The 27,936-nt window shown below is 37.3% G+C and overlaps 1 protein-coding gene across 1 annotated transcript in view; it reads right to left on the bottom strand.

Annotated features, from left to right (window-relative positions):
- VWA8 (von Willebrand factor A domain containing 8) overlaps positions 1-27,936 on the bottom strand; it is a 278,032-nt gene that overhangs the window by 101,970 nt on the left and 148,126 nt on the right. Inside the window, exons 22-26 of the mRNA XM_067563174.1 lie at positions 20,420-20,495; positions 18,310-18,445; positions 16,817-16,936; positions 14,463-14,668; positions 8,523-8,674 (exon numbers count right to left, since the gene is read on the bottom strand). Coding sequence (XP_067419275.1) covers positions 8,523-8,674; positions 14,463-14,668; positions 16,817-16,936; positions 18,310-18,445; positions 20,420-20,495 — 690 coding nt within the window. The remainder of the gene's footprint in view (positions 1-8,522; positions 8,675-14,462; positions 14,669-16,816; positions 16,937-18,309; positions 18,446-20,419; positions 20,496-27,936) is intronic.

Genomic DNA, 27,936 nt, shown 5'->3' with positions numbered 1-27,936 from the left:
CTCCGTACCCATTACTCCCTCATGGAATGCACTAGAGATTAGGGAGACCTACTACGAATTATGAATATTTATGAAATTTTACAACAATTTTTCTCCAGCCTTTGGAAAAGCTACATGTTCCTTTTGAGAGGCAATGAGAACTGGTCAATTTAGAGATATACCAGACCCATTTGAAACTTGGTCATGTCCTGAAGTAAATGTCAAAGATATTTAAAGCCTTTGCTTTAAATCTGAGAGTTAGACAAAACATGAAAATATCGGAAGTTTATAAATCCTCTATTTCCACACTTCCTAAAAATGAATTAAATTAATGAAAATCTGGTAAACTCATTCCACTTCTAAATTCAAGATTAATTTCTCATAAAGTACTAATTTTTTCATAAATTCCCAATTCATCTAACTAATTAAGGAGACATCTAGCAGTCTAACAGAATATTTTAAATTCAATACTCATGAATGCTACCTTGACAGAGAATGCAAATGATCAAAGGCTTGTCATGGTTAATGTAATGGTGAATAGTGGTAGAAATTGCTAGCATTGTGAAGATTGTATATGTTTTATGCAAAAAATGCCAAAAATGCCATCATTTTTCATGTAACAAAATAAAAAATTTCAAGTGGCAACATTACATATCATAAATATATGTTAACAGCCGGTATCAACCAAATAACTGCTAGAAATGTTTGCTTAATCCCTGAAGAGACAAAAGTTTTTGTATCCACTTTCTAGCTTGCTGGAGCTTTGCTTTGTTAATAGTGTCCCCCCCCTCTTTTTTTAACTAAGGGGACTAAGTTCACCTTTCTCCTAAATTCTTAAGGTCTTTTTTTCTTTCCTCAGTCCTGACTGGTTTAATCCCTTTGACTAGCACAGACAGCCACTGAGAATAGCAGGAGAGAAGGGAAAAGAAAACACAAATGCTTAGGAGAAAGCATCCCATCCTCCATCCCCAGAGAAAACAGAATTGCTTTCTTTAGGAGAAAGTGAATATGACTCTCCCTGCATTTTTTCTTTTCTCTTCTCCTAGCTGTGTGGTCAGCAGGTTTGGCCTGAGAAAGTCCAAGAACACGGGAGCTAGCTTTCGGCAATGCCTCACAACCACCAGCTGCCTGCACTCTTCTGCCTCTCTCATCATTCAGCCACCTCTCTCAGACTGTTCTCTGCAAACATGAAGGAAGCTGAAAAGAATGGCAGAAAGTTTGAATTTCACATTTTTCACTGGAATTTTATTTTGATTATTATTTTTGAAGCACCCAAAAATAGGCCAGGCACCGCACCAAAAGATAGAAATAGGGTTCCTGCCCTGAAGAGCCTGCAATTTAAATTCAGCATAACAACTGAGGAGTGGATCATAAACAGATATGGGTGAAGAATGACAAGGATGACAATAAGAAGATCAATACAATTACTCAGCAAGGCACATACATGTCCTGATTACTTCACTGAAGCATATGTATGTGTGGTGGGGAGGTTATTTTCCTCCCTTGCACTTCTTATAGGCGAGGAGCAAATTTTAAGAGTAATTTGAATAAAGTGAGGGAATTGGGTGGGTGAATAGGTTTAGGGAGGGCATTCCTCCCATGTGCAGCATTAGGTTGAAAGCATAGAAAAGTTTGTGAAAGGGAGATGAAGAAGGTATTAAGACTGGAGTCACTGGCAAAGGTGTGAGAGGTAGTGGGAACTTGTGAGTTTAGAGATGTAGGCAGAGGCTGAGTGAAAGCCCTACACAAACGTCTTCATTCTCTGAAATGAGAATCTACAGTAACAAACAAGAACTCCTATTCACACCCTTCATCAAAAGCTAAAACTTATTTGTTTTTGTTTCTACAGACCCTAAATATGACATCAGATGGAAGAAGGGCCAACACTTAACAGTCAATTCCACTGAATAATTTCCTGTTCAGTTATTTGATTGTAGATCAATCTGTCAGATCTTTCAGATTCAGAACACTTTAAACATTTTGTTTAAATTGTTACTTTTCTCTTATTTTTACCCTGGGGGCTCTCTATCCAGGATTCACTACTGAGCATGAGATGATTATGTAAGTAATGTTTTTGTGCAGAGGAGGAGATTGGCCCAAGACCTACAGTTGGGATGGTGATTCTATATAAAATTGATATTTAGTTTGATTTTCTCCATGTACAGTAGTCTAATGGGAGAATCTGTCAGAAGATAATTCTCCAGAGGCATGTGTTGCTGTGAAGTTTCTCATACTGATACCTACAGTATGTCATTTCTTTGGATTCATCTCTTTTTTATTTGAGAAAATAAATTAACTTCAGGCTGAATTTAATAACATCATTCAAAGAGTTAAGAGACATCCAGTTGGCATCTAGTTTTCAGAAAAATATACTGAGAAAAATGTAATTGCTATATTAAGATTTGTTCTATATTAATTTTAAAATATTGAAACATTATTGTGAATAATATAAATGGGAGTCTTGAGTCCAGTGCAAAGGAAGAGAATAAGCTTATAAGCATAAAGTTACTTACATGTAATTTGGATTTTCTGAAGGTAGCTGTCATAACTAATATAGCCTCAGACAGGAGTTATGAAAGGTGACTAGCAAACTGGGGAACTCACTGTCTTGTGAACCAAAGGTGGGATGGAATGTTTTATTCAGTGGCTTGTAAGAGAATTGTGATCTGATTGGCTGAAGAAGTCTTCACACCACATAATTATTCTCCTCAAATAAAACACACCTTGAGACTAGGACGATTCTTTGCCAACCAGATCATGGCACTTCAACCAAACATCTTGTGGTAACAGCCTGACCAGTCATTCAACAGAGAAGAGTAAGGCCTGAAGGACGTTACTGTCATCCTGTTTCTTCATATAGTCCCTGCTGCTCAGCCCTACCCAGCTCTTTAAATCTTCACTACCGCAGATCAGCTTAGCTATCCACAAAGCAGGGAGGGAGCTGCTGAGCAATGGATCACAATGCCAAGTTAACAACAAAAGCATAATGCTATAGAAAGAAAGATGACCTTGTGTACACTAAGGTATCACCACTGTTGTGCAATTGTGATAAATCTTGTACAAAGCGTGCCTTGTAAGGTATCACTGGAAAAGTTATGAGCTGCTAAGTATTATTATCCTGTTTAAATCCATGTATCATCATTGTATTTGAAGTTATGAATATTTGCTATGTGTTTGTATCTCAAACATGTTGTGTTCCTGGGTGACACCCACGACAGATTTACATCCAGACTAGCCAGCTATGTGTTGATGGTCTATTCAGGAGAGTCAACTCTTCAGTGAGCCCCTCCTAATGACGTCCTGGAAGGTACGGAGACAATGGAAGCCCCATGACTCAGCAATGTAAGGACATGTGATCCAAGACTTCATGTTTGTGCCAGTAACTTTCCATGCACATGAGCTGAGGATATAAAAGTGGAGACTGACATCACTTCTTTGCCTCTTTCCTGTTACACATCTCTGGACTCTGATTTGTAACAAAGAAGAGCTTTGAACAATGGACTGAGGACCCCAACATTTGCGATGAACCAGAGAAACTAATTACAAACGGGCAGATTTAACATCACTGCTATTATCCTGATCTACAAACTCTGAAATCAATGGTAATGCATCTGATTCATTTTGACCTCTTAATAATTCTCTTCCTTTTTCTTTTTCATATTAATAAACCTTTAGTTTTTAGTTACTGAAGATTGGCTACCATCATGATTTTTGGGTAAGATCTGAAGTATATTTTGACCTGGAGTTTGTGTCTGGTTCTTTGGAACTGGAAGAACCTAATATATGTGATTTTTGGTTTTCATAACCATTTATCACAGAAGTCTGGTTTGTCTGGGTGGTACATGAGGGGCTAGAGGGTCTAATAGTAACTAGTATTGTATTTTGGACTAGTAACCAGTATTGTATTTTGGAAGCACACATTTGTTACTGGCTTGGTGAAAACTTATGATAGAGTATACCACCAGTTTGGGATACACGCCCTGTTAATGGCAGTCTGACCTAAGATTGGCATTCTTAGCTGTGTCCCATACCAGGCAGAGCGACAAAAAGCAGCAGCTTATCAACTGAAGACCCACTCGTGATGCTGTCACCGATGGCAGGAGAGAGAAGAAATGGGGAGCAAGATATGCAGTAGAGAAGAAAAAGGAAGGAAGATGTGCAAAATGGCCTCGCGCCAGCAATTTGTTTAAATTATTTCTGGACAATATCCAGAGGGCTTCTTCACTCTCTTTTTCTTCAGTCCTATTTCATGTAAATGCTACAGATCTCAATGTAATAATTTGCTAGAGTTAGGACTGACAACACAGTACTTTCTGGCAGAGTGGGGGTTAAATATTACATGTATGATATTTAAATTCTTACCAATTGCTCTCCCCCAATTTTAGGAGTAGTAATACACTGCATGGTGCATTCCTAAGAAGCCAGTGTGTACTGAGGCACTCTCCTGCTGTATGGGACTCAGCATGACTAAGGTGTGTGGAGATCTGATGAACCGTGCACACCCTGATACGGGTTATTGCGTACACAGCCTCCAACAGCATTAGATATCAATCAAAAGGAAAATTATCAGGTAAAAAATGAATAGCGTTCCAATGTGCATGGGTGAGTGGGGACCAATTATAATCACTAACTTCCAAGAACAGGATATGCAGGTAAGTAATCGAGCCTTTATAAACATCAATTCTACAACTTTCAGCTTATAAAATGATTACTGTAAAATCCATAAAGATACCCTGACTTAAATATAGGGGACTACTATATGGGGAGCAGAGGGAACAGAGTTCTACTCTCCCACTCCTTACTTGACAGGCAATGCCAAAAACCCTCTGACAACTCACAGGACTGTAGGAGTCAGGTTCTGGTCCTAATCTATTAACTGACCACAGATTAACCTCAAACCAGCTCATGCTTTCAAAGAGAAATGTAAAAAAATCAATTAGCAAAAAGTTCAGATCATTCTAAAATGGGAAAGGGTTACATATTTTTTAAGCTGGAAAACTGGAGGTCTAGAGAACATATGATAAAATAATGAATGGCTTAGAGCAGCCCCATTGTGTGTTCCTATTTAATATTTCCAAAATAGCATGGTGAAATTAAAAAAGCAAAAATATAAAATGTACAAAAAAATAAAATACCCTTTCAAAGCAACACACAACCTACATCATGCCTACGTGATATTTTACTATTTTCATGCAAGATCTCAAAGTACGTAGAGTTCTCTTTACTCACTACTTGGAAAGGTGCAAGCTCCAAAGAACAAATATTACAAGATGCGGTGCTGGTGACTCAGTGAATGGCATCCTTCCCTCTCTCTCAGTAGTGAACAAATGTCCAGAATGGTATTAGGAGACACTTGTTTGAGATGCTGTTATTCAGAGAGCAGTTGAAGAGGTTTTTAAGGCCTGGCTTGACAAAGCCTGGGCTGGGATGATTTAGGTGGGGTTGGTCCTGCTATGAGCAGGGGTTGAACTAGATGACCTTCTGAGGTCCCTTCCAACCCTAATCTTCTATGATTTTACCTCACAGCATTTGTGAGTTTAGCAGTGTTAATTGGGTGTCCTGACAAATTCCATCCCAGGGCTTATGTTTTGCTGGCAGTTTCAATTAACTAAGGTAGTTTCCTTCATTTCATGTCCTGAAAAACTGCTGCATTGCATACAAAACAATTGACTTTCAATGGCATGTGACGTGATCTTCTATATATAACTATTTAATGAGGATATTGTAAATTGATTAGTTAACGTTTGTGAAAGTGTACTGAAATCACTGCATGAAGGGGCTGTTTAGAAATGCAAAGTATATTATTGAGGAAAATAGATTAGTACATTTTAAAAATATAAGCTGATGAGAAGAATACTTGAAGTTAAATTAGCTAAGAAAAATATTATATGGCCACTGATAACCAACTGGAAAATGAGACTGAATTTTCTCCAAGTTATAGTATTGCATTGCTAGGTGCATTTCCTTAAAAGTATCTGACTATCTAGTCAGCCTCTCTTGGGGAGAAATGGCTTTTGTAGGTTATAATTTTGTTTGCTGATCTCTGAACACAACTGATTTCTCTGTGGGCTCTCAGTTCTTTTAAGCTTGATTACATGCTCCAAAATCTCATGCCAAAGCCTGAAACCATGGAGCGTGGATCTATTATAATTCGATATCTATTATATAGATCTTTATAATTTAACTTTATATAGATCTATTATAATTTAACTTCGGAGAAATAGAGTGAGATTCTGTAGGCTACATTGATCACTTCCTTGAAACAATGTATATTGTAGGAATCGCTTTTTACTGGCCATTAATGATCTAACCCTTCTCACAACAATGGGCATATTCATTCCAGAGTCCAAGTGAAAATTCCCATATGGATGACTGCATTCTGCCTACCCAAATTCACAATGAAGTTTAACTAGATATAGTCATCTTCTGTGTTTCTTGTCCTAAACAGCTGTGTAATACTCCTGTGTGTTGTTCAAGTGCTTATAATGTTTTTGTTCCTATCTAGATATATAACAGCTAATCACATTCCACTCTGGTTCAGTGGTGGATGAAATAATTCCTGCTCATAATGTCCTTTGGATAAAGTGATATGGAATAGATACAAAGATTCACCTCTGCTAAATATGACAAGCTTAGTATATTAAAATAAAATACATATTCACAAACTGTTGTATCTAATATTTTAAATATGCAGTAGAATTCTGTACAAGTGAAACAGTGCATCAATAGAATGACTTCCATATCGTTTAGTTTAGCAGTGTATCAACTAGAGTCTAACAGAAATGTGTCTATAATCACTAAAACCTGTTACTTAATTTGGCATGATTGGCAGTCTGCTGAATAGCAAGAATATTTCTGGAGACCTGGGTTCAGGTCACAAGTGAAAATGAGTCTGGCAGTCTCATTCTAAACTCTATTTGTTTATTTCACAAAACAATCACATAAACCAGGAGCTAATTAGGACTGAAGTACAGTGGCAAAACAATGTGGCGATATTTCCATAGCACTCAGACATATTATTCCTGGCTCTTACCAGCATTATAATTCCTCTCTCAAATTCCTGCAAAATGTTTTCTAAAATACAAATCAGCGTAGACCAAAACCCCTAGACATGAACACTTGTGAGCTTTGGATAAGTTCAGATAGGATATTCGTCTCTATAATGGGCTGAACCCTGTATTTAATCACCTCCGAATCTGTATATGTCCTTCAAGGCTAAGACCATATCCAATAAAAACAAACTATACATTTATTTTTCTAAAATCCTTATTTAAATAAAATCAAATGCCAACATATCAAATATAAACTATCTAACACAGACACACGTTATAGTCCTTCCAAACAGAATTCAGCAAATGGTTTTAAGCATCTAAATTATGGAGATTGTGGCACCAGTTTCTGGGGCATATTGTCATCTTGATGCATATGGTAGTTCCTCAGGGACTGAGTTCCTCAGGCACGTGATTCCTCAGGCATCAAGATGAAAAGTTATGCCACAGTCATTAGAGTGCTTGTCTTCTTCAAAACATCTCTGCAGGTTGCTAGGCATGATTATAGTGGTGCTCCTGCAGAGGAAATCTACACACTGACAACTGAGAAAGACATTTTGTCAGTGGAGTCAACTTGGTTGCTTCTTAACAAATACAGAAGTAGTATAACCCTATGTAAAACTGAGTTTTCTATAACCCAACCTTTGCTTTATTATAAAAGGGAAATACTTGTTTCTCCATAAACAGTTCCTTGACTGGGTTAATGATTTGCTTATTTGGAAAACCCTTTAAAGGTGTATTAGATTTTTCAAAACATCTCAGGGGAAGTTTTAAAAGAAATAAAAACCATTGCTGTTAATTATGTTTATTTACCAAATAATATATTATCTGAAGGCAGAAAAAGACAGATATCCATGTGAAGTACAAAGGTATGAACTAAATCAGCTTTGATTTTACAATTTAGTTTCTTTTTTTAAAAATTGGCTATTTTATTTTTGACCTCTGAAATAGTACATAGTGTAACATGTTCAGTCAAGAGACATGATTATTAAACAATAATGGTGATATGGATACAAGCAAATATTAAAACCATTCTTGATGCCTGCATGGATAACTAAGTGCTCTGTCAAGCTATGATGATGTATTTTTATAGAGCTGAGGATTAAGGACCAATTCCTGTTTCCATTGAAGACAAAGGGATTTGTTTTGCTTCTGAGTTCAATGGCAAACGGGAAAAGATCTGTAGTAATTCAATAAAAAACACAGACGGAGAAAGAAACAAATATTTCCCTTTATTAGTTTATACCTGTTCTTCCGACATAATATTAACATTTACATGGACATTAAATAAGGATGAAATATTAGTAATTTATAACTACTAAATTTATTATTAAATATAATTATCCATTATTTGCAGAAAACAAAACTTCAACCATAAGAGCATTTAGCTTCAAGTATCCCAGGTTGTTGTTAATCAATTAGCAGCAAGATTAAAGAAAGTGAAAAATGACTGACAGAGAAAAGTGTTCTTAACATATATTATGTTAGCCTTACTCCTTGGCCAGCTGTATGCTGGTGGGTTTTGCTCCAATAGGTATCCCATGTTTGTGCAAAGTGCTGACTAAAGTATCACGCATTTCTTTGTTGTAGGAGTCAAAGTCAAACACATTTCGAACCACATTTGCAAGTCCTTCAGTTGGAAATTTCTGCACAGAAACAAAACCCCAAAAATATCTCATTACATACATCTATCAAGTTATCGTACATAGTAAAATATTTTATATGCTAGTTAGTCTGTATAGTTAAACTGCTAATATCAGTTGAGAGAGAAATGCTATGCTTATTTGTCATGATGACATAAAACAAATGGCATATTTATTTCCTGTAGGACTACTTTTGTTTAAATTAAACAAAACAAAACATCAGATTCATACATCTGAATAGCTGAGCTCTACTAGTCATCTTCTTAGTGTTGCTAGATTGAACACACAGAACCAACTAACACAAAACTTGCAGAACTAACAAGATGTATGATAAACCTCATTGCCCAATTGCTTTGCTTTTTGTTGCATCTCTCATTCTTTCTTTATAAGTTGTCTGTTTAGAAGGTACGACCTTTGTACCTTATCTTGTACATGTCTGTAAAGCAATTTATAAAGTAAATATTTTTAAAAATAAAGAATGAACAATGAAGTTAATTTAGGGTGGGAGTTGCAAAGGTTCTCATTGCTGGTCTAGCTCTGCTCCCATTGAAGTTGATGGGAACTGAGGCAGGCCAGCATTCAACACTTTTTGAAAATCCCATTATTGGCTGCTTTTGGTGCTCTCTCTCCAGGGGTCCCAGCTTTCTCCTCACTGGTCCCCTTCAATTTGACCAGTCCATAAATTCTTAACTTAAACTGAGTCTCTCAGCTCTTAAACTCCAGGGCTTGCAGTTTTCTTTTGTCTCCTTAGTTTTTTAGAGGCAGCCTGACATAGGGCTGTTGCCCCTCTGCTATCCCGGGCTTTTCCGCCTCCCTTTTCCCTCTCTGTTCTCTCTCCTTTATAGCTGGGCTTGTTTTCTTTTTCGGTCACAGATATAGGCACATACCTCCACGACCAGCAGTGCTGGCAGCTGTGTGGGGGTGCAAGCAGGCTGATAGATGGTAAGCAAGTACAGTAAGCCTACGTTTTAGTGCGGGAGTTTGTAAACCCCATTACACCCATCCTTAAGTGACCATGGCACTTTTCCTACAAACACTTATGCACATGCTTAACCTTACTACCTTTGTGAGACTACGTACATATATTACAAAAAACCCCCACACCAAAAATTCCCATTCATGTTTATGTTTTCCCATGTTTCCTGAAATCTCCAGTCTCTGAAATAACATGCAAATTATGCATGCAATATCTAAATCCAACTATGGTCGACGAGGACATCGTTAGTAGCAAAGGGGTTGGTAGTTGTATATCATTTCATTCTCTGGTCTTTTCTGCATGGTGAGCTAGTGTGTGGCAACACACTAACCGGTTGTGTGTGGATCCTGCTACTGCGCACTAAAAGCTCTGTAGCGCACTTTCTGTCTATACTCCTGTCTGAAACAGGAGGAGGACATCAAAGCACATTACAGAATTGCTACTGCACGGTAGCAGGATTCACTTGATCAGTTAGTGCATGAAAAGCTGGTGCACAGTGTCACACCCTGGCTTGCTTGCTGCACACTAAATCGCCATATAGACAAGCCCTTTCACGTGCGTGCCACAGAATACCACGCACTCATATTTATAACACATACGGAAGAGTATGTCCTAGAAATTTTGCACATCTGGAGTCTATAGAAAATATTACATTATTACTTAGCTAATTATCCGCTTAACTAAATATGTAATTGTGGGATTGTCATTTCCTAGCTGCCCCCCAACACATTTAATGCAGTATTCCTTACTAAATATAATTAAAAAAGAAAATTCTCTGATAAATGTTTTAAGTTAAGATGGTTTAAACTTTTTATATAGAATCCCTGTGGAAAAAGTTAATTGACATTTCTGTACTATTGAACTCCTTTCTACTAACAGGACTTATAGCAGTAAATCATTTCACTATCCTGGAATCAAACTAAATATTATACTGCACAGAAAATGATCTATACAATTATCATAATGTACATCAAACACATCCACTGCACACACAATCCAAAATTAAAAGCACATATATCTACTTATATTGTTACTATTAAGCACATAAAACCATCCTGCCTGTAGCAAAATTATACCTGGATAACTTCTATATGCTGCAAAATATATTTAATAGATACTGTAGGAAATAGAACTTATCAAGATTTGTATATACTGTAAATGTAACTGAATAACATGGTGAGATACATCCTGAACTTTAGAATTTCTGCAAAAGGAAAGCAAATTATCATGCAATTAACAGTACACAGAGTGAGTATATTTGGAATAATAAAATAGTAATAATGATGAATAGTGATGGTATTATATATATATAGTATTTCTTAATAATAACTCACATTCTTTTCCTCCATCACAAAGTATAACCCACAAGCTTGCACCAATTTAATTAACTTTTGATATATGAATATGCTAAAGGATACTGATTAGCCTTGCTCGCTCTATATTTATTGTTTCATGTACCTTACAGAGGAAACTGCAAAAGCTTTAATAAATTGACTCAAATGTTATCCAGCCTTTCCAATAGTTTCTTTATCCTCTTCTGAACTATTTTGTTTCTTCTGATATATATCCCTCACTTCGTGAAACTGATATTTCTATGCCTTCTATACCAATACTATACAATATGAGCTTTATTTCTTTAGGGGCAGATCATCACAGTCACAAAAACTGTTCTGAACTAGAGAACTTGCCAATATGTTCCTCACTTAACTACATTTTTAAAAATTGAGCTCTATTGCTTCAAAAGGTACAAATTCAGCAAATGTTTAATATCTGGCTGGAAAATGGTTTACCAAAGAATGGCACTGTTTACTTGAAGCACAAAAGTTGGCTGTCCTTACAAATGATTTACTTGGTATTGATTTTTAAAACCAAATTAGCAGACAAAATATTGATTCCCCATCAATCCATCTGGTTCTCAATCACTGAGTTTTTCCATTACAAGTAACACTTCTGTGAGCGTCTTGGAGTACTTTAATATTTTACTCCTAAATTATTGGTGATTTTTTAAAACAAAAACAGTTTTTGCTTTTAGCTGCCTCTGGATATATTTTATGCTTAAAGTCATTACAAAGTATGGCTTGGTAAAAAAGTACTTTATGGGGACCTAAGTGTATGTGAAAGGTGAATACATGTACTACTGTAATCTATTTTAAACCACTCCTATTGCCATTCCCCAAAATAAAGAAGATTAGACAGATTTTCTGTTCACGTCAGCATTTACAATCCACGTAACTTGACATTTTACCAAACACTTTGCTAAAAATATTTTCCTTGCACAGCAAGCACAGAAGCAACCTATTAACATTGTATTCCATTATTCAATCTAAAACATTTTATCGGAACAGTTTTCTCAGCATGAGCACAGAGATGCTGAACTGTTATTGAAACACAGCTTTACAGTTTTCCTCAATTCTGTAATCCTTGTACTATGACTTCTTGTAAGTGACTTATTTTCATAATCTCTATAGGGCTATGTCTCGGTAATCACAGAGAATGCATATCACTGTACTTTGGCTGGTAGTCATGATTAATCAGAATGCAGAGATTTGCATAATTACTGTACAATTACTTCTGAGTCATATACTCAACATTTTCAAGTTTTCTGCCAACAACAAAGATGTTGCGTTAGCTTCTAACTCCCTTCAACAGAAGCAGAAAAATTCCAAAGTTACATGAAAGAAAACAACAACACTAGTACAAAGAAAGTGGGGCCGTGGAACTGCTGTAAAGGAAATTGTTTAACCATATGACTAATTTCCCTCTTTCCTTCCTACAGGCCAGCAATGTTCATTGACTCATTTCCCTCCTTCCTCTCCTCCTCATCCTTCCCTCTCTGAAAGCCGGCAAGGTCCTTACTCCAGAATAACTATTATATTTTTGTTTAGACTAATGGTTTACATTAGGTTAATCTCACCTCCTTTACCTGCCAGTTTTGAAACACTATTTACTGTAAACAAAGCATCGTCACCCCTGTGCTAAGCAGTGGCAGATGTCAGGAGATGGGTTTTGCATTGAAGGAGAACTCAGTGATGCAGTCTCCGTATTTACTTAGTGCAACTTGTTTATTTACACTATATGCACTAATCTTTGAACAGAGCTGGGCACAAAAAGCAAACAGGCAAACTCTTCTTTCAGAAATCTCCGCCCACACACCAATACCCTGTTCCCAGGAAACAACTCTGCACCAATAATTGACTACAGTGAGGGAAACTAAGGAAGAGAACCAATTCTCATACTGTTTGCAACAGCTTCCCCAAAACAACCTGCATCAGAAACGGTTTTTCTTCACAGATTGTACACTTTTTGTGTTCTAACAAAAATAACTTATAAGGCTGTGTAACATTATCATTTGATGACTCCTACCATTACAATATACATTATAACTACAGATCATTTCGGGCTGGGGCATTAGGAAAGAAGAACCAAAAGTGTTGTTTTTCTTCTAAACAAATCTGCCTTTCAGTAGTTTGGCAGCCCATTTTTTCCTCTTTTATTTCAAATTTAATTATTTGGTTAAATTTATTAATATTACTAATAGCCTGATACTAGTTTATATTAATCTGGTAAATCACTATGGCCTGGCTAATAAAGTATTCCCTTTTCAAGTTTATTTGATGGGAAAACCTCCGATTTTAGACCTGTAGTTCATCCATCCCAAGATAGTTATTACTTCATAAACATTCAAATTATCAGTGTTATTATTCTGCATTTATATTACAGTATCACCCAAAGGCCCCATCTGCATTTAAGACCTATTGTCTTAGGCACTGTACCAACTGCAGAATGCCAAAGTCCCTGCTCCAGAAATCTAGAATTACTAGATATGTGTCATCGTAACTTAAAAAATACTATACTATTTCTGAGTCATAATATCTTAGTGATAATACACACAAATTTGACACCTTTTCTCCTCCCCGGCCATCTACCACACAGGTAGAAATGGTACTAGGCCAAAGAACTTACAATCAGATAAGTTATATTAAACTAATAATTACAACAATATTTCTAAGAAATATAAATTTTATACCGCAGAATCTAAAATCTAAGAAATAGTACTATAATAATTAAATTACCTGCATCACTGATTATAAATAGTCAAAAATATAAACTTTCTGTATTTCAAATAGGCAGCAAATATGCTTTAAGTTATAAAGTTTTCTTCTTTTAGCACAGATCAGAACCTCACTTTAACCTTTTAACTTTTTTATTTAACCACAAGTCAGGATATTGCACTTAAAACTGACTGTGTGAAGCAATCAAGATATGCGAGCAACTGTTTCCCAAATGCATATTCATATACAATTTTGACAATACAAATTTGATTTTTGATTTATTATTCTTAAGCAACAATGTTCAATTTCCCATAAAAGCAATGTAAACCAAAAATGAAACAGCAGGAGAAAGTGTAAATCATTAAGTAATGTTATTCTTATAAAAGCACAGAGAATTCTATCAGATAGCCCAGTATGAACAATGCATAATAGGTTCACTTTCTCTCTCACACACAAAGAACACAAGGAAAAATAAAAATGTATCGTATGCATTGTAAACACTTATAAATAAATGTTCACAAAGATCTAACTACCAAGGCACATATAAGACCCCCATCACTGTGCAATCTGAGCATCTAGTTATTAATATCCTTTCTAAATGCTGTTGTAGGACAAACCCTTCCGTCCAAAAATGTGATTTATCACTTTTTTTTTTTAAATCTTCAACGATCTACTATACACGAAGGTTTTTCAGAAAGTATATTGCATTATTGTTCATTTAATTCGTTGCATTCTTTTGAATTCAAAATGATGCATATTGTACCTGTAAATGTTTTACTATATTTACAACTTCTCTGGTTGAATAAGGATAGTTAATAATTCCTTGGTCAGCCAAGCTCCTCAGTTCTCCAAAAGCAGCCACCAATTTCTGAAGGATTGGCTCAGGAACTTCCGGTCCATACTGCCTAAGCATAGCCAGTTCAGACTGTGGTTTGGGATTATCAACTGCATGACAACTAAAAATATCCCCTAAAATAAAAATATATATATACATATTTAGCATGCATTTAAACCTTTATAAAAAGACAGTGTAAAAATAATACTTAGATCTTATATAGTATCTACCTAATATAGTTGAAAAACCCTGAAAGCCTTCAGAAAGTACTGAGCACTCATCCACTGAAAAATCAGGCCACCTGAAATGATCTCATGCTGATGTCACAAAAATGAGGCATCCAAAATCATCAATCACCTCTGAAACACAAAATTCCTAGTCACTCCTGCTGAATAAAGGGACTGAAGGCTGAATTAGAAATGCCTGAAGGCAAAGTTGGCAAAAAAAAAAAAAAAAAAAAAGAAGAAGAAGAAGAAGAAAAAGATGAAACAGGAGTCTCTGACCTGTCACTACAGTTCCCCTGGAAGGAGAATTTCTCCAGGAAATCCTGTTCTAAGCACTCCACAGAGAAGTGCCATCTCCACAAATGCCTGGCTGCACGTTTAATTGATAGTGCCAATTGAAAGACTACCGGAGGTAGCTTAGCAAAGCTTGTCCACTACCACTTCCCATCTCTGGCCAAGGAAATGGAGCAGAGAGTAAATTTCAGTACACAGATAATTTCTGAAGGCCTGAGACCAGACCTGATCCATTTGGCCACTGCATATCTGGACACCTGGAAGCCTTCCCTCGAGCTCTTGAAGAGAATGAAAATAAGGAATCTATTTTCCTGCTTCTGATCTGTCTAAATACACCCTGAAGGTGCTTCTGAAGTCAAAGAGACAAGGTGTTCCCCATGCCTGGTTCAGTACTGGGAAAATCAGAAGCGAAGTGTGTCCTGCCTTCAAGGAGGTGAAAGGGAGGTAAAACTTTTGGCCAAAACTAGGACTGGTATAAACCAACTTGTTATTATAAAGAACCAATATGGACATTTATGGGAAAGTTATGGGAAAGTATGGAGAGCTCTACCACAATCTTGGCTAAGGTGATCAATAGCCAGAAACCAGCTTCAAGAAGAAGCAGCGCAAACTGACTGAAAGGAGAGGTGTCAAAGGAAGGTTGGCCCCTGGAAATGAAGCAGGTTCAGTTTCCCTGTGCCAGAACAGGTGCTTCCAGTTGGACCAATTACGGGATTATAATAAACATGGCTCTCAGTATGGAAAGAGAATTGCTCAGGGAGCAGGTACAGGCAGTGGGAACCTACTGGAGGAAAAAAGAGCCCCCAGGAAGAAAGCTTTGTTAGGAGGAGGTGGTGCTCTGTTAAAGGTGTCCAGGAGAATCCTACCATAGACCCTGAAGTGGAAGAGACTGAAAGACAAAGGGGAAATCCCCAGGAAGCTGTAGCCCATGGTGGGCTGAGGAAGTGCTTTGTTCTTTTTGCTTACATTTGGAAAATAAAAGTGGGCTTTTATTTGTGGTCCTTTGTGGGCTGGGGATAGGATACAGTCTTACAAGATGCTTGAATGGAAGATGACAAAACCTGAGGAGGATCCCTTTTATAACTCCCTCGAGGCATCAGGGAGCTAAATGAATAGTGGAGAAAGATCAATTCTTTCAGGAGTGCTCTGATGCAAACCTGACGAAGAGACTTACGGCACAGGGGTGCAGGGTCATTACTGGGCCTGCTGAACAAGGTCTTGGCATGAAAGCAGAGGGATTTCGACCCCTGGAAATAGCATCTAAAGATAGAACTAAGGCTAGGGCAATTATGACTAAAAGCAGTTTTCTTTAGAAGTCTCCATATGAGCAGGAAGAGAGAAATATTTAGCCAGGGGAAAGTTCTATGGAATGGCAAAGACATCTGGACCAGTGTTGCTGGGTGAATGTCACTGGGAACAGGTCTATAATACGGACACTCGGTTAGGGCTGGATAACATTTGCTCTTGGGGATCACCTTCCCGGAAGAGTCTTAGATTGCCCTTGCCCACAGCCCCAGGGACATATGTGGAACTTCCTTTCTTGCTGAACAGATGCCCATCCCAAAAAGGGTCATGACTGTGGCAAAGAGTGTCCTGTCTTGGACCCAGAAGTAATACAATAAGGGATCCCCTCTGCACCCCAATCACCCCACTCCTCCTTTCATCATGAGATCAAGTAAAACAAAGCAAGCTAGTGTTCTCCCACACCCAATGCCATTAAAGATATCTGATTTACAGTGTTCCCATTTAATACAAATCACTTACCTAGTGTGCCAAAAAAGTCATTACCCAAAAAGGGAAAACCGGGTCTATTTGCTAGAACTACCATTCTAAAATCAGGATGAATTACTATTACATTTTCTCTCCCATCTACATTAGCAGGATCTGGAAAACAGATATTTTAAAAATGTTTTAGTTTCGCCATTTATGAACCAAACAAGAGAAATCTGTACACGTTCCAAAAAGCAGGAGGGTATTATCAGCACATTGCTCCACTATGAGAGCTCTAGGCACTTGGCTATAATTATTTTGTTTCATAAAGTGCTGGACTCTAGATGAATAATTTGTTCCAAGCTCAACAATGCATTGAATATCTCAGAACCAGAACAACTCGTGCGTGCAGCAAAACTTGTGGGAGGGGGTTGGTAAAGGAAATATCCATGAGAAACTCCTGGTAGAGATTTCTACATATTGCCCTGTGTGAGGCAGGGAGAAGAGGGCTGGGGCGGACACAAAACACTGATCACAAACTTGAAGACCCCCAGGAATCTGTGAGAAGCCGTTTTACGTGTGCAGAGAAAGTGCAAACTGATTCAGGCTGAGCTTCTCCAGCAGCTCCCTGGCTGCATATCTTCATTGGCACCGCACTCCCAGGTAATCCTCTCACAATTATACAACCAGGATATTAATTTAAACAACCAGACAGTATTTCTTTCAAATGACACCCTAGTGACCTATAGTCACCTAGCATAATTCTAGTATTGTATCACTTGAATACTGAACAACTACTTCGTTCATACTTAAATCAGTGCTCTTAATCTGTTTAAAAGAAAAACAACACATCTATTTTCATCACACATATAGCACTGTATCTATTAACAGTGATGCTGCATTTCAAACACATTTCAAACTCTGCTCTGAAAAGTAACTGTAAAAATACCAGTGTGTTTCAGTTTTTTCCTCCAATTATTTCCATTTGATGAAATTCCAATGATGAAATTTTCTCAGCTTATGAGTAAAGCAGCAGCAAAAAACACACAAAAATTTTTGCTAACTGCCAGCCCTGAAAAAAATTCAACCTGGGATCCAAAACTTAAGATAAGGACCTGGCAGGCCAAAATACGTTCTGAGCAATGGGAATGCACAGATGTAACCAAAAGCACAATTTGGTCAATTGCACTTTATTACTGGAGGTGATGAAGACACAGCTCAGCTTGATTTTTGAATCCCCAGATGAACAGAGTTGCCAATTAGGAAAATCCCCTTTTTTTCCCTTGTAAAATGACAAATTTTCCATGATAATCACTGAAACACTAACATGGTCTCTCTCTCTCTCTCTCTCTCTCTCTCTCTCTCGAGACAGAGAGAGAGAGAGAAGTACCACACCTAAAACTTTCTAATTGCTACCATTTTCACAGCAAACACTTTTTCGACCACTAGACTCTTTTGAAGCTATGGCTTAATAAATATAATTGCTGGAAAATGGCAACATACTATGTTTTACTGTAGGTTATAAAAGCAATTTAATAGCTACTTACTTGCAACAAGGCGCCTTCCATCTGACAGAACCATTTCTCCACTTTCCACAAGAGTTTTTAAAATACAGGTGACATTTGTAGGTGCTTTGTCTGCCTCATCGATAACCAGAATGTGTCCCAACTTGACTGCTTTCACCTAGAAGACAGAAGAAATGAAATGTCATATACACACACACACAAATTGCAATGTTGACTTCTCATTTTCTTGTAGTAACATCTTGCGTTTGCCCCTCTGCTAGTTAATGTAGAAAAACAAAGATAGTACGAGATTACTAATATAACAATGTTAAAGTATTAATAAACTGTCGCTTAAAAAACTGATGATGGAAATAGGCACTGTTAATATCAAAAATATGTTTTTTCAGAAATGCTCCAAAATTAACTTAACAGTTCATTTAAAAATGCTTCACATTTTAAGAAAATGTAAGTGAAAAAACAGTGAGAGAGTGGCAAGCAAACCTCTAAGAAAATATTACAATACTCCTTTAAAAGCCCCAATCCTATATAGTTTACTCAGAAATGGCAATTACAGATGACATTCAATTTACTTTGGTTTAAATATGTAGACACACGCATGCACAATCATGTGCATAATCCTGTATGTATGTGTACACACAAACACAATGAACTGAAATAAAACACATTTTAGTCCTGTGTATAAACCCTAGCTTTGTTTTCCTTTGCATTTTTAATTGAAAATAGGTAAATCATACATTACAGCCAAGATTTTCAAAACTCAGTGCCTAAAGTTAGACTCCTAAATGCACATTCAGACACCTAAATTAGTGGCCTGATTTTCAAGTGCTGAGCTCTCAGCAGCTCTCCCTGACTTCCAGTGTTCTTCTAATACAAAGTCAATGGAAACTGTGGGGTGCTCACCATCTTGGAAGAAAATCTAACTACTGTTTTTGGCGCCTGAATATGGACTTGGAAGTCTTCCTACAGGTAGAAAAAATGTTAGTGTATATATTTTTGAAGACTACCTCTGCAGTCTGTCTAGCTAATGGAGTAGATGTACGAGCAAATACTGCTGGGAGAAAAGGCCTCATCTATCACAGCAGAAGTTGAACTCAATAAATGGCATAACATGCAGAGACTACCAGATTCTCTTGCATATGCACATACCATGTGCCTGTGCATGAATGGTATTTGCCCATGCACAAATGGAAAAGGCTTCGCCAACATGCAGTGTGATAGTGTGCATGGAGGAAGGGCAGCAGGTGGTAGTGAAACTAGAAGGGGATTCTAGAAGAGGACTGAAGAGATGCCATTTCTCTGGGGTGAGGTGAAGCTGACGTGACAGGTAAGAGTGGCTCTGTTAAAGCAGGACCAGGTGGAATGAGGTGTTGGAGCTGGGAGGGAGATAAGGAAGTTGGTCAGGATCAGATTCTGAGGTGAGGTGGGACGTAAACCATAGCTAACATAAGCAGTCTGGGGCCTGATTGCTTGGGAGGACATAGCAGAAGGTAGTAAGGGGTTTAGGGAGGGGGGAACAGGTGTAAGGGGGCTGCCAAGTTCTGTTGCTAAACTACAATAGTCTCATGAAAAATTACAGTACCTAGACCATTAGCATAAGAATTTTATAACTTAGAACAGAATCCCTTGGCCTTTGTGGAGCCTCCAATATATTTCTAGTAGGGCTGTCAAACTATTTAAAAAAATGAATCGAGATTAACTGTGAGATTTAAAAAAAAAAAAAAATAGTCGTGATTAATCACAGTTTTAAATGCACAGCTTGGCCAGGGGCGGTTCTGGGGGGCAAGGGAGAGGCAGGAGCAGCAATGGAGCAGGGCGTCAGGAGGAGCGTCACCCCTGCCTTGGAGCCACACAGCAGTGCTCCCCCCCCTCCCCCCCCCGAGCACAGCACCCTGGGCCAGCCCTGTCCAACAGGAGGGGATGGTGTTGCAGCTGGTGCCTCCCTCCCCATATGGCTGCCACTGAATCCCATCTCCAGAGGTGTGTGATTAATGCTCATAAAAAAAAATGCATTAATTTGTTTTGAGTTACTCACATGCATTAACTGTGATTAATTGACAACCCTAATTTTTAGCACAGCTTTATAAATTAAAACAGATTTTTCAAATCTACAAATATAGTTTAAAATACTGACCAGTGGTGAGTCTTCATATGTAATACGGCCATCTTTAACGGAAGGCTGAAGAGTAAGGCTCTGTACAGTGGTATCCCTGAGATTTAAAAAAAAAAAAAAAAAAAAGCAATTGGAAACAAAATAAAACTGACTTTTCGTCAGTAACTAAAAGAAAAAAAAATAAAACTGAGAGCCCTATTTGGTATCAATACCGTGGAATTTTCTCTCCTGTAAGAGAGAAAGTAATGATAGGTGAAAAGCCAAAAAGCCATTATATAACAATAATCACAATGCAGAAACTTGTGGAACCAGTGTACAGGATTGAATATCATAATGATGTTATGTGTGAAGTGTAATTTTATTTTTTAAGTTCATGATGTACCAAAGTGATAGTTACCTGGGAGCTCCAAAGAGCCTCTCTGTTCCATTCCACTTACTAAGGTCCATAAGGAGAAATGGACTGAGGATGATTAGAGAGTCCATTACCATGATCCCTAACTGGTCAAAGAAGATACTGTTCAGCAATCCCTCTTCCTCACTCAAGGTTTTCATATCAATTCCTAGCCCCTTTGCATCTGGGAAGTGAGAAATCTAAACACTGAACCCCACTTCTCCTGTATGGAACTGCAATCTGCTATCACTCGTGGGTATAGCATGTTTTAAATTATAATTTTCATGGAAAACATTTCCAAACATCAAAGAAATCCTCTCAGATAAAACAAACTGATTAGCAGTGTCAAAGTGAAGTCCAGTTTATATTTTAATTGCCCTGCTCCATATACTATCTCCAAGAAAATGTAAGATTAGAAAAAATAGTTCTGACTAGAAAATAGTTCATTTTAAAAATTTTATTCTCTGAACTGCAGTGGAATAACAATTTACTAGCATTTGGTATATTTTACTGTATCAAAGTGCTAACGTTGTTTTTCAGTTTTTAATGGCACAGTGTTCATTTCTTTCCAAAACAACATACACTTAGGGAGGTTTTTTGTTTTTTTTAAACAGTCTGATTAAAATGTGGGGAGAGTACACCCCTTAATTTCAGTTAGTACAATCAACTTCAATTAAAGCTAAATGTGTAGCAAATGAACACGTTGTAGTTCAGAAAGGTCAAACACAATATCTCTTTATCTGATTAAACCACAAATCCTATTATGAGATTTGATTTAATAAAAATCACTCTCACCTTCATAGCCATCTGCTGAACCAAAATTGTTGGCTTAACCTAAGGTTATTCATCACTTAGGTTTATCTTCAGATTTTGTAACAAATTTGTAAAAACCAGCAAGAACTAGATAGGCTTCATAGACACACGAAATCAAATATAGCACTATTTGTTACTACAAATAATTTGTTACTAACTATAAAATGGCAAATATCAAATTTTAGCTGAAATCAGAAAGCAGTTAACATCCAAATCTCTTTTATTTGCTGTCAGTAAAATTTCTATCCCCAACAACTACTGCCTTTTTTAACAAAGGTCATGACTCATCTGCCCCAAAGTCTCCAGTGCAGAATGATAATGCACAGAAAGGAAACAGCGTGAACTAGTTTCACAATTTGACCACTTCAGCTGGACTTTAAACCCATGGGGAAAAAATTGAAAAGGCTAGATGTTTTTCCCAAAGCACAAAAACCACTCTACCTACTGTAACTGTTAAAAATAAAAACCGAACAAACAAACAAAAAAAATTCCAAGCAAGATCATAATAAAAACACAAACTGCTAATTAAATCTCTGCAGTGGTGTCTTTTTGTGCAGACAAACATAACATGAAACATCACTTTCCGGCTTAGACAACCCATTTTTGTCTTGCACAGAGAAATCAATACTAGATGCAGCAACAAGTTCAACCAAGGAAATGTTATGAAAACCTTTTATTCTTTGATCACCGATTACTTATGGTACAGGCCAATTTCTCAGATGTTATAATTCGGCATAACTCTATTGAAGTTATCATTTTTAGTCCAAATCCATAGTGCTTTAAGTGTGCAAGCACTTTATGACACGGAAACCACGACAATCAAAGACTAGAACACACATATCTAGTGATCAATTACATCTGGAATAAATGGGTTTTCATGAGTTGTTTGAAGGGTAAAAGTGAAGGTACTTGTCATATAGTAACTGGGGACGATTCAAAGCATAAAGGGTGGTATAACAAAGGCACAAATATGAGAGCATCACTGGAACAGGAGTCAAACGGAGCAAATAGGAGAAAAGGCTGGGCCAGAGCATGAGGCACAGGGGAGGGGGTTACAGAAGGCTTTGAAGACTACAAGTCTGACCTTCATAATAAAGGAGAGTGAACCAATGCAGAGACAAAGTGGTGGGGAGATATACAGTGGTATTATGAATGGGCATAAGGGAGTATGGGCAGAACTAGAAGACAAGAGACCAATAAGTGCAATCAGTGTAAATAAGAACATGCATTTAACATTGTGTCAGCTGGTTGTAGGTAATCATACGGCTACAGTAAGAAATATCATGTGACATGATGTTAAACACAATGGCCCCCACCTACACAGAGTGCTAAATCATGCTTAGCATCATACTAATTGACACAAAGCCTCATAATAACATAATTTCCAAGCAAAGACAAGCCCAAACTGAAAAAGATATTTTTTGGGAAAATCAACATTGAAAGCAGTGAGAGGAAACACAACTAGGTGACAGGGCAGAATTGTTCATACTGGCATGTATACAATACATTCCAATACTTCTTGATAAAACAGGTAAATCTGAAGAAAGATAGTCTGCATGGCATTAGAAAGTATCCAGGACAGTCACAAAACAGGGTCCAAATCCTTTCTTAATTCCCTGGCTATTCTCCATTCCTTCCTTTACACAATATTTTCAAAAAGTATTTGGGGAACTTGCAGTTAACCAAGAAAGCTAAACGTCTGGAATAGCCCAGAATTAATCCATGATTTCCCTCCTGTCCTGAAGATCAATTTAACTGTATGCCAAAATCCAGTATTTGCTTAGCCTATCAGGTGCGGTAGATATTAAAAATCTGATTCTGCTGGCATTTCCTTTCATACACATAAAACATGCAATCAGGCTTCAATTGTTTCCATTTTTCTTCAATACATTTAACGTGGATTGAATGACTCTGAATAACTGGCATTCTTGTCACCAGGATGCAGAATTTCACTCCCTACACCAAATGACCTAAACTCTCAGTTTCCCTAGTTCATGTTGACTAATTAGTCTCTCAACATTTGCTGGACTCTCACAGAGACATGAGCAACAGAGCCTTGCAGCCTCAACACGCTCCGCACATAAGACTAAGACATTGCTGATGCAAGGAAGCAAGAGTGGGGTGTAGGAAAAGGTGAGAAAAACCGTCTGACAAATTGTCATCCTGTTTAACTGAGACAATTTGTTCTGTCCGGTTAAAAGTAGAATCCGAAAAAGACATACTATCATTTCCAACTAGCTTATTTTTGCCTCTATAGGAAGATAAACCCATCAGCTCTTCTCAATCATGACACTGCTGGGTTCATGACGGTGTCTCCAAATCTCTAGTTGACATTTTTTTCCTTACTCCATCCCACAATTCTACCTGTTTTATGTAGGCAAGTGTTCCTTCCAGTAGATATGCCTCATGCTGGTGCTTTGTTTAGCCCAGACTGTTTTTTCTGGGGTTTACAGATTTGTTCAACACTAACTTGTCTCAGTTAGTTACAATCTCCCTGATTTCGATTCCTAGTACCCAATAAAGTAGCAGTGAGACCTAGGAAATCCCAACAGCAAAAACACTTATTGAACAAATTCTTTGGTCAAATACTGGTGGAAAGAAAAGGGATTTTTTTCTGGGGTATATATAATTATCTTAATTAATGCAATTCTCATGCCCATTCAATCCTGCTGGCCATTTAAGCATTGAGACTAACCAGGGTGCCAATTAGGGCCAAATGCAGAGTTGGCTTTTAAAATGCAGCCACTTCTTCGCTATGGGACTGGATCAAAATCACTACTTATTTCACACAGGGCACCAAAGGACCGGAACAAAATTACTACCTATTTCACACAGGCCATCAAGTATATGGTTCCTCATCACCAACCTGAATCACAATTCACATCAGACAACCAGAGAATGAAGGTCTCCATATCCCAGTGCCATTTTCCTCAAGATATCTAGTCCTCTAAGCAACTTATTTGAAAATAAGTTTAAAATTTGTTACCTGATATATTACTTTCTGGAACTAACTTTTTCCCCAAGTGCAACACTTCTGGGTTGAGCCTCTCTTACTGCAAATACTGAGGACAATACAGATTTGTTCATCAGGTCTGTGACTTGGCCACATTCCTTCCAGCCTCACTAAAGTTGTTCAGAAATGCTAAATCCTTATCAATAGATTATTATTAAATAGATTCCTTATTCAACTGACGGAGACACTGTAAAGACTTATCTTGCATGAGCCAAGCTATGGAGAGAGATCAGTCCCAGAAGGGATATCACTAAGTAACAAAATTTCCATTCTGGATCCTGACCTCTTACCCATTCTAAGACATATGAGATGTAACTAGCAGTAAGAAAAAATAGTTAGGGAAGGGGGAGGGAGGGAGAGAGAAGTAGGACAAAAGAATAATATTCCCTTTTCCCTAGAATTGGCATTATTAGTCTATTTCGAGCACCTTCTTGCTGAATGATGTTTCCACAGAAGAATGAATGTCAAGCTTGTAATGCTTTATAGAAGTATTGATGGTGTCCAGGTGACAGCTTTACAGATTTCTTCTGTAGTGGCTGATGTACTTTCCACCCAGGACGTTACCGGGGAAGTGTCTGAAGAAGCTCTGATTCATTTTATAATTGCCTCATCTTCAGCTAACAGAAAAACAAGCATATGATACTGTTTAACTGAGATGAGAGGTCTAGGGCATCTTGTGAGGAATCCAGAGCAAACTTCTGGTTTCACTAAGGTTAATCTTTCTATCTTCAAAAATAAAATAAAAAGAACAGCAGCAGAATGTTGTCCAGATCCTTGTGTAGGATGAGAAGGTAGAATGTTAGGAGAATGTCTTTGGAAAATTATCCCATATTGTTTAGGATTAGTTGCTCAACAGCCAAATTATTAGGCTCAGGTAGGTTGCATTCAGATACAGGGACAGGCTATGTGATTCAAGATCCAGCCTGCCAGGAAGATGGAAGGGAGGCTTCTCAGACAGCTGCCTCCTTCTCCAGCTGAAGATGATGAGATTAACCACTGCTTCTTCCTTTTTTATCATTCAAATCACATTTCCCAGTAGTGAAAGGGGAGAAAGAGGAGGACCTGATTCAGCCATTTACTGAGCCAGAATGTATGCTCCTTTCAGTGATCTTTGGTCTGTTTTCAATAGTCTCTCCTTTGTATTTCAGCAGAACACAAATAAGTCATTCTGGGGTGACCTAGGTTGATGGGTACTTGGAGAAATATTTATTGGTTCAGGAACTGTTCCGAGTTGTCTAATTGCAGATGGCTTAGCTACTCTATTCTTGTGTTCATTGTCCCCCTAATGTGGATTAATCTGCTGTGGGCTGGGAGACCTTCCTTCAAGGAAAGAATCTGCATTGTTTCACTGTTTACAACTGAACTTCTTGTACCCTCTTGTTGATTTATTTATGCCACAATCATTATGATGCTTGATTTAAGAAGGATGTGCTCATTCAGGAAATCCCAAAATACCTGAAGAGTCAACCTGATTGCTGTCTTCTCTGGGAAGTTGATGCTCTGGAGCCGTTGTGACCTTAACCACGTTCTCTGTGTGCACTCATAATTATGTCCCTAACATTCCTCAGCTAGGCTATTATTCCTATTTCAGCAACAAATTTTACTTGTTTGAAATTAATAGAACTACTTGTGCTATAAAAGGTACAACTCAGCATGAGGAAGATGGCACAACCAAGGCCAAAGAAACTATATGTCAAATTAAACTTTCCTATCAATGTGCCAGCTTCAAGGGGGGAAAGGGGGTGAAATTATATATTTACAGAATTTTTTATTACAATATAATGTAATGATCTTATCATAATTGCTAACTTCTCAATGAGGGACATGTCCTTTTACAATTCCCACATTGTGTCTAGAAACACATTTCACCCAGTGAACAGCTAGAAACTCTTACATCAACTTTAGAGGAAAGTGAAAATCTCTAGCTTTCTATCATAATTTTATTTTCCATGACCGCCAAATAGCAGCAAATCCCACCTGAATTCAGCTTCTAACAAGGTAAATAAGCTTTCTAACACCTGGAATCTGCCAATTTCAGAGCCAGTTAGGCAATTTACGAAAGGCTAGTGATGGAAATTGAAAACACAAGTTTGGATGAATGTTTGCAGGCTTTACATTACAATGACTGGAAACATACACAGCAAAGGAAAAAAAAAACATTCACATGATAGTCACTGCTTCAATTCTCTTTAATGAAGAGAAATTTATATTATAAAAGTATTATTGTTATGTTTATTTCCCATCTCATAAATTGTGACTACTTGTAAAATTCAGTTTAGTTGTAGACATGTTAGTTCGAGCATGTTAGAGAGATATGATGAGTGAAGTAATATCTTATTGGACCAACTTCTGTTCAACTTCCACACAGCTTTGTCTGGCTTGAAAGCTTATCTGTCTCACCAACAGTACTTGTAAAGTGGGCAGATCTGGCAAACTCAAGTAAACATGCAGATATATTTTGCCATTTAAATGGTTCCTTGCTGTCTTAGATTCTAACCACTCTGATAAGAGAAAGATGCCCATCAAACATGAGCTTGCAAGAATAGCTACATCTTAATCCTACTATATAAACTGTCATGAATCACTAAAGCTTTTCTTTCTTATATCAACTTTTTAATTTAAAATTAAAAAAATCTGAAGTCAAAGCTTAAAGGGTAATTTTAAATGATACCAACTGGGAACGCAGATAATTAGATTTTATAATGATTATGTGATCTGTAAAGAAAGGAAAGAAAATTAACATCAAAAGATTAGCACACAATTTATACTAAGCATTGCTTGTAGGGATACCAGAAGCTCATTTCCCGCCATTCATTTGATTGTTAAAGATCTCAAAATAATCCTGTTTATTTTGAAAAGGACAGCATATGTGTCAAGTCAGTCTCTTCTTTTTAAAATTGGCATACTTCAACAGTTTATCAGTCAAGTGGAAAAGGCACAAAACACATTGTATAGCTTTTCAAAACAGGAAATAATATCATCCCTTTAATCATCAATCACTAAAACAAATATAGGAGGTAAGACAAGGAAGTGCAGTAGTAGCACTACAGATTCTTAGCCAAAAAAAAAAACAAAAGTCAAAAATAGGAAAGCCCAGCAACAAATCAGTGAAAGCAATTTTAAATAATATTAAGAAAATCTACCAAATAATACCTAACATTTTTCTTACTTTTCCTACCTGCAAATTTTGATTATCATCAAATAAGTATTTTTTCAACAATTAGGGTATGTATGGGGAAACAGATGTTTACACACACTTACTGACAAAAATCTAATCCTTCCAAACCTACAGATATTTTAAATCTTGGTATCGCCCCACAA

The sequence above is a fragment of the Emydura macquarii genome, unplaced genomic scaffold, assembly GCF_026122565.2.
Source record: "Emydura macquarii macquarii isolate MOO-44397 ecotype Brisbane River unplaced genomic scaffold, CSIRO-AGI_Emac_v2 contig_2473, whole genome shotgun sequence".
NCBI classification, from domain to species: domain Eukaryota; kingdom Metazoa; phylum Chordata; order Testudines; family Chelidae; genus Emydura; species Emydura macquarii.
The sequence above is the reverse complement of the archived record's forward strand: the minus strand, read 5'-3'. Positions and strand labels throughout refer to the sequence as shown.